This window comes from Electrona antarctica (genome assembly GCF_951216825.1).
Source record: "Electrona antarctica genome assembly, chromosome: 9".
Taxonomy (NCBI): Eukaryota; Metazoa; Chordata; class Actinopteri; order Myctophiformes; family Myctophidae; genus Electrona; species Electrona antarctica.
In genome coordinates, this window is record NC_136790.1 from 31,379,592 (window position 1) to 31,387,921 (window position 8,330).

The window sequence follows — 8,330 nt, forward strand, 5'->3', positions numbered from 1 at the left end:
ATCCTCTCATGCAAGTAATTGACAATATATAAAGAAACAATTCCAACTTTGATGAGGCAGTCTTGCTTTGTTTTAAAAATATAAGGTTTTCTTTATTTCCTGAAAAACATTTTATGCAGCAGCATTCCCATCGTATGAGGTGTGATGTTAGCCCATGAAAGCTGTTTGACGTCTTACCATGTTTCTTCTCGCTGCCATCTTCAGATCCTGTCAGCCCTGGAGCGAGACGAGCAGGCCAGGAGACAAAGACTGAGAAGCAAGCTGGAGCAGGTCATCGACACAATGGCCCTGGCCAGCTGAGGACCAACCACACCACCTCCACTCACTTCTCCTCTTCACTCCTCTCCATCTCTCTCTCCCTCGCTCCTCTCACCCTGAGAACAAACAAAACTCCAACCCCCGACAAGACGACACACAAGACTGCAAAGGACTGAAGGAAGCAGTACACTGCAAAAAGGGGGCGTTCGGCAGAGATGGGCGGACCTGTGTGTGTGTGTGTGTGTGTGTGTGTGTGTGTGTGTGTGTGTGTGTGTGTGTGTGTGTGTGTGTGTGTGTGTGTGTGTGTGTGTGTGTGTGTGTGTGTGTGTGTGTGTGTGTGTGTGTGTGTGTGTGTGTGTGTGTGTGTGTGTGTGTGTGTGTGTGTGTGTGTGTGTGTGTGTGTGTGTCTGCCTACCAGCCGTATGATGTGTGCACGCACATGTCTGTGTGAAGATACCGGGATGCTAAACGTTTTTTCACATGCGTGCACGCTGAGACTGTGTCACCGGAACGCATTTGATTATTGTGGCTGTTTGTCGTTTGTGGTTTGTTTGTTTTATTTTTCATTACTGGAGTTTGGACGTGACAAAGCTAGGTTTCAGGAAATTAGAGCGATTTGGGAACTTGTAAAGGAACTTCGTGATTGGCGTCATGAACTGGATGGAATGTTTTCAAACATGGACCAACCCACACTGAGCCAATAGAGAGAGGCTCCTTCTGTCATGTGACTCTAGTCATGATCAAAGTTCAAAAAGGACGTCTGAGTCGTTTTTTGTTTTGTTTTTGTATAAATGTAATCAACTGCCCACTCTCTGATCTCTCGCCACTTGTATTACTGCTGAATTTGCACAATTTACAGAAAACGTTACAAAGGAAGACTATAGATATATATATAAATACAGCTACATTTTTAAAGAAACAAAGGTTAGGATGAAAACGTTTTGTTTAGTTGTTTTCTTTTTCTTTTAACACCAACATGCAATGAAAAAACTATGAAATCTGATTTGATATTTCAAGTGAAAAAAAAATCAACATAGGAGAGAAAAAAAGAAACAAAAAAGGAACAAAAAAAGTTGTCCTGTGCCATGTTTTCTTTGAATGTTGTTTAGTGCAAAAACATTTTGTTAGATGGAATGTGCTACTACCGTATGATTTTAAATATGAACATGCCTAGTGACTGAAAAAGTTGTTAAAGTAATGAACCATCATGTGATGCTTCTCGAAAATGGCGAGAAGTAAGACGATGAGTAACTGTCATTCTTTTGTGCATTGAACATTTCCTTGAAGAGAGGTGTCATGGCGATAACATGAAGTTACTGTTGTTTCTAAATCAATCAGTGCAATCGTTTTGGTTTAAGAGAGAACCAACAAAAAAACTCACGGTGGATTGTTGCTTTATCATGAACACATCTGAATCTGACGGCAAGGTGTCGGCCCTCTTCTCCCAGGGCTCGAGAAGTGAGAGTTTAGTGAATCACGGTACAGCAATTCAATGATGAAGTAGCTACATTGCACTACCTGATACAATGAATTTTCCCCATTCGCCCCATCACAGCAAAGCCGCCACACCTGACTGGCGAGGAGCCCACTGATCCTGGAAGATCAAGTGATGCTTACTCTACGACCACAGTCCTAACGACGCCGGAGAGCTTGCAAAAAGCAGAGTCAGAGTGTTGACGGTTATACACTTTGTATACTGCTTCCCAAGAGCTACAATGAGGTCGGGTGGGGCTTAGCCAAGCATCTCAGCGGTGAAACAAAGTTAGGAAAGCTGGGGGGGGGGTTTTTGGCCTTGGGGCCATTTTCTCTGCCACTTTCTCAATGTTATTATCCAGATAGCAAAGCAAGGTAAAGATATACAGAGTGTTTCTCTCCACCTCTAACCTATCGGTTTGAGACGGGGTTTTAGCTTTCTATCCATGAGAGGGGTTGTGCTGGGGTTATTGAGAGATCCAGCGGCGAGGCCCCTCTGTTCATTAGCTTATGAGACTGTGTAATCCTCCCCATAGCCTCCAGCCTATGTTTCAAAACAAGCCTCTTGCCTTGTGTGGCTTAAGCGCTTTTTATTTTTTATTTTTTATTACAGCTCTTAAGAGGATTTCTTTTTCTCTTTTTTGAAGTCACTTTTTCTTTTCTTTTTTTTTTCTTACTTTGTGGTGAAAAATGATTGTTATTGTTGAATTCTTTCCCCCTTCTCTCTATCTCTCTGCTTGCCGAAAACCAAACTGTGGTCTGTATGTTTTTGTTGATGTTCTCATTTGTAAATTGTATACTTTTTCATGGTGAACTGAAGCTATTTGCCTTTTTTTGTAATCAATTTGTTTTTGTTGTGTTTATTTTTTCCAACATGTAAATTGTACATTACGGTACACAGAAGATGAAATTCTCTTCGGTTTTGCCTGAAGTTGAAGTACTTGACCGATCTCAAGGTTTATTTTCCTGATCTCAAGGATCAAAATGAAAATGTTGCATCAGATGAGCATTTGTGTCTTTTGTGATGAAACGTGACTTGCTGCTTTTACTCCATACCTTGTTTTTAACATTAGGGCTGTTATGCTGATCATAAATGCTGTTGCTATCTATTATTATACCAGGTTCCTTAAAAAATACAATCTTCAATCCTCACACCTGAATTGTGAGCACACTCCCAAAATACTCTTAACACAACCATTTGTTTACGTGTTTGAGATGTGACATTGTATACAACTACCTGTATATAAGCCTAGTTCAACTGGATACCTATTGGATAATACTAGTATTTAATTCCACAACTACTACATACAGATATGCTGTGAGCCAAAAATAGTCTTAAGGGACCACTCCGCTTGTGTTGGTTCATTTACAAATATTAGCATCCTTTTACATTTTAACCTACTGTGAGTGACAGTGATAGATTGGTGCACACGTAAATGATTTCCACTGCAATCATCAGTATTAGATGGTGAATTGCAAAGACTTGTCAGAAATGTGCTTAGTCCAATTTACTGTACATGCCATTTTACCCAGAGAATACGACTGAGTCTGTATTCATGCTTACTGCTGCTCTTAGGAAATAGATTACTTCTGATGTCAGAGCGCAGCGATGCTGTTAACAGCACTATGAATTATCAGTATCGTAACAAAGTACAGCAGGGGATAGCCCTCCCACTCCCTTGATAAGTGCATGGAAAGGCACCATAGTTCTGTCCATTTGTGAGGCTGTCCAAAGGCAGTTAACATTCTCCATTATAAGGTCCATTGCCCATTTTGTGTACTGTTGTAATTTGGTTGATTGGGTGACTGCTGTGGAAGTTGGCTTGTTTTCTGCTCGTGTGGTGGCTTGCCCTTTAGATAAACCTACGTAACAAATCCTCATAGCTCTGGCTCAGCTACCACACACTGTCCTGGAAAATGCCATGATTAATCTGGTAATTGACTAATTCATTCAATCAATTGATTGATTAATTGTCCCTGAATTATGCTCACTGGCAATGTGAAGCAGTTGTGTCAAAACAGTGTGAACTCACGTTTAAATTTAGGTATACCGGTACATTGCTGCCATACATAGTATGTTTATGAAGGTCCAATGTCATTCTTTATAATGATGAACAACAAAACAAGAAGACAAATCATTTCATTCACCTAACATAATTTCCTTTTCTATGATTTATATTGTATCAAATTGTACAAAAGGTCCATCAGCTCGGCAGTCGTGTATCGTGATACTTTTGCCATTTCAAACCCTGGTTAAAACAAACCTGGCAACATTCTGTTTATTTTCTTTCTCCAAACTGTGGCATATTCTCTTAATGTTCTTTTTCCAAATGAAATCAGCATAGGATCCAAGAAAGTGCAAAACGAATGCATTTCAAGAAAGAGATTGCAAAGGAATTTTAATACAACAATAATTCTGATACGTTTTTAAAGAGTTTCAGACTTGAAGCAACTATCACAAGTTAGCAGGTTAACATTCATTGTGTAAATATTCTGTTATTTCCTATTTTGCAGATTTACTACTTGTAAATAAACACGCATCAAGGAGAGATTAAACATTTTTTGCTAAATACAAGTGTGCTTTGTACTTTTTTTGGGGGGGGGGCATAATGATTATGTTGGGTTTCATGGTATTTATTTTATTTATTACATTTTATCGTAGAATAATGGTATATATTTCTATAGCCCTTTTTAAAATCCGAAACATGACTATACAATATCCGTTACGTTCACCAATTCACACCACACAGACATAAACACGCAATAATGATGACCAGATCGCAGTATATTATACTTTATTGTTGCACTGCAGGTCAGCCTAAACGTCAACCATACTGACATGATTATAGACCCAGGGGTCTATAATTGGTAGGCTACCCTGCTTTTCCCCCTACAACAAATCTCTTTGGCAGAAATAAGTAATAGGTTAATCAATTCTTCTGCCTACACATACAATAACGTCCTACGATAACAACATGAGGGAATAGCTCAGCCAGGGATGTCAAACTCAACAAAAACTTGGATGCGTGTCTCAAAGAATTATTTCTATAAATGAACCAAGTGTCTGTGTACATAATCTACGTATGTCTGTAATCCACGCAACTCGGAAACCGTCCATCCCGCTGACTTCAAATTCGGACCCAAGGTTGTCCAGAACCGCCACAAAAGGCCTCGTGCCGGGGCTCTGGACGGGGCCCTCTGCCCAGGCTCCATATATGGAGCTGGCCTGTTCTGACATCTGCATAGACTCTATATTTGGGCATGCCTGACAAAGAACTCCATATATGGGCATAAAAGGGACACAGATAACTCATGATGCGTGACCTCACCTCGCCCTTTATTACCCAATTGATCACACCTGATCACCCCCCAAAGGGCAGTGTTCTAGTTGGAAGAATAGTGGAAAGTTTACAATATTTGGTGAAAAAATTCACAAGATCTGTGGTTGTTGCACTCTAATACTTCACCATATGTTGTGCTGTGACAAAAAACAACTAACAATGTGTATGTTCCCTAATGCAATTCCAATAGTGAAAGTGTTGTTTCACCTGCCCTGACTAAGCAAATCACTCCACCAGTCTACAGAAAGACCTAGGCTAATTGTGTAGCAACATGGTTTAAAATGTTTCACCTGTACCAAAAACATTTTCTGGTTAGATTCACTGCTTAAAGATCAACTCTGTACTAAATAACATATAGGCTCATTTTCCTACTTAAATTGATCCCAAATGACTTGCCATGGGGTCTATTTTGCAGAATTGCTTCTGTTTCCATAGGAGACCCCAGCATGGCATAGAGTGGAGACCATAACTAATGCATATTGCTACTTAAGCAATTTGTTGCGGTCAAAAGTGATTTATTAGTTATTAGTTGTCATTACATAGCCTACACATCCATGCCTGGGTTAGGGGTCGACGTACGTGCGTCAGAAAAGCACTTCCCCATTCACCTCCATTCTATGGGAGAAACAGGGCGGAGCTGAATGATGCGCGACACTATTGCGTGACAGAACATAAATTAGGCTTTAGACAGTATTTAAAATCTTTAGAATCATTGCCAGTTTTCCCTGCAGGACAATATGTGTCAGAACTAGAGAAAGTTCTTCATCAAGGAGAAAAGCGTCCTACAGGGCATCATCTGAGGTAGATTCTGCTTTCATAACAGCACCAGAGTCATTAATCATTCTTATGGGAATGTACTGGAGTTGCTTGTGGGGGTCTGTTCTCTGGGTGTGTTAATACACGTTTAGCCCTCTAACCATACATCATCCTTCCAATGCTCTCGGCTTACATGAGCGCTTATGGAAGAGTGGCTCTGACTGTATAATACAGTAGAACACCAACACGTCCAGATATAGACAAGTCCATAAGAGACACATTTCCATGACATACATTGTTACCTCACAGTAAAACAGAAAGTATGTGAGAGCGAAATGAAATGTCCTTTTTTCGAGGCCTGGCCTAAACCGTCAGCATTTTCACCCCCAGTGGATTCAATGAGGCTAGATAGACAGAAAATGTTATCGTTCACACCATGTGTAACCACCCAGGCTAATTCAATTAAAATTCCATCCAAGGAGGAACGCTGAAATTGCGTAATGGTCGTGGGAGCACTGAATCTCGTAATGATCCTGTCAAGAGGCAAATGATCTCGCCGCGCGAACATTATGATGAATTCCTTGCAAAGCACAAGATGCTTGTTTCTTTCCTCGCCCCTCCTTCCTTCCTTCCTTCCTCTACCCTGTACGTTCAAATATGAAATGCCAGTTGGCATAGTTAATAAAGCTATGATATATGTCCCCTCCACCCCCTCCGGGGTCCCTTTGTTCGGTTGTTTAGCTACAATTGAAGAGCACGCCGTATGTTTTATCACACACTGACTGAACTCAATGAAATTGGAATTCTATTTTAGCTGAAGAGTCTTCTTTTGGTATCTGTCAGTGTGTATTGGATCAGGAGAGAGAACTGCGGGACCAAAGAATCCTGAGCAGTGGTGGTATCTATAAGGCTCTAAATCTGCTGTGTGGTTCACTTCCTCGTTGCAAGGCGGAGGTGACAGCCGTGACCGTTTGGGGGAAGCTACAGGAGGGATTATTGTCAGCATTCTAAGCAGTGTTTTCAGAATTTGTGAGAAACAACTTGCAACCAGGTCTATGAAAACAAGCCCAAAATAATCCATTAGGGCAGGTCAGTCAAACTTTTAAGAGCAACCCACAACGTCCAATATTTACAAGTGACTTTACAGGGAAACAAGCCCAAAGTTGATAAGCAGACTTGGCAACACTGTTTCTAACTTCTGGTGCAGAGAAATGTCTCTGTTCTCTGTTAGCCTGGGTCAATAGGGTTAGCCTAGGTCAATAACATTTTCGGGTTTCTGAACCGAAATAACGGTGTAAAGCCTGGTGAAGCGAGGTTAGTTCTCTGTAGTAGAGTGTGGGTGGGCATGGATGGTAGTTTAGTGCAGGTATACTGCCAACACAGTTTACCTCCCTCCAGTAGTCAGTTACACCCTGTCACCATCCATAGAACTTGTAACACACGTGTACATGTACATGTGTGTACCATGTGGAGACCTCCTGCTGTTGTGCTGGGACAAGTGTTTTTTTTTCTTCCTATTTTTTCTGCCTGTCAGATTGGCCTGTCTTGCCCACCAGGTGATGAGGTCGGGTCCCTGAGGAGCCAGAGGTGTCCATGCATGCGACCAGCCCACCAACCAATTACACCTCACTCAACAATGGAGAGGTCTTTTGGGTCTTCATACTTGCATATGTTCATTATGTACACAATTATGTTTTAACTTGTATGTAAGCATGCTTGTGTTCATTTCACTCCTCCACAGGACACTACGCACACGCACACGCACGCGCACGCACGCACGCACACACACACACACACACACACACACACACACACACACACACACACACACACACACACGCATGTTCTTTGATCTTCGAATGCGTGTCTCACGCAGACTGCAGTTTTCTTCTGTGTGTCTGTCAGCTTCAATGAACTGAATTTGAAAAGCATTGCCTTTCCTCTAAGAAAAGAAAGAATCTCTCCGGGTCTGTTATTGTGGCATTAAGCTTGGAGGGGCATAACAAAGAAGTCTGATACATGTGTGTACAGTAAAGAATATACGCATTTTCTGTTGAAGGACATGTCTTCCAATTATGTGAGCTGTTCTTTAAAGAACTGTCCTTTAGAGCATAAATAGGGTATTTCACTTTAATTTACTGGCTGTTAATTAGTCGGGATGTACACCAGTCAAAAAGACAAAGTAGCATTGTGTGTCTTTTACAGATAACGAAATATAGCACATGAAAAGTGGAACATGTTTGCAATTCATGTCTTCATACAGCCAGTGCCTGCGCCAAAGCTGCTAGCCTGATATAGTCACTCACTCGGAAAACATTCCTTGATAAATTCTGACTGGTGACAGACACATATCAGGACATAATGTAGCAGGCATGAGGATATGCACCTAAAATGGATAGAGATGGGTCCTTAGCTTTGGCCTTTACCCTATCCATTCTATTTGTCTTTGATTCGTTCATGTGTGCTGAACACAATCATTATAAACATGCTACTTTATTCATT

General features: G+C 41.1%; 1 protein-coding gene across 2 annotated transcripts in view; it reads left to right on the forward strand.

Moving 5' to 3' along the window:
- The window catches only part of plxna1b (plexin A1b), a 221,644-nt gene extending 218,910 nt beyond the window's left edge, over window positions 1-2,734 (forward strand). For both annotated transcript variants that reach the window (XM_079509891.1, XM_079509892.1), the window contains exon 32: window positions 205-2,734. In XM_079509891.1, coding sequence (XP_079366017.1) covers window positions 205-300 — 96 coding nt within the window. In that variant the 3' untranslated portion in view covers window positions 301-2,734. The remainder of the gene's footprint in view (window positions 1-204) is intronic.
- The last annotated feature ends 5,596 nt before the right edge of the window (window positions 2,735-8,330 follow it).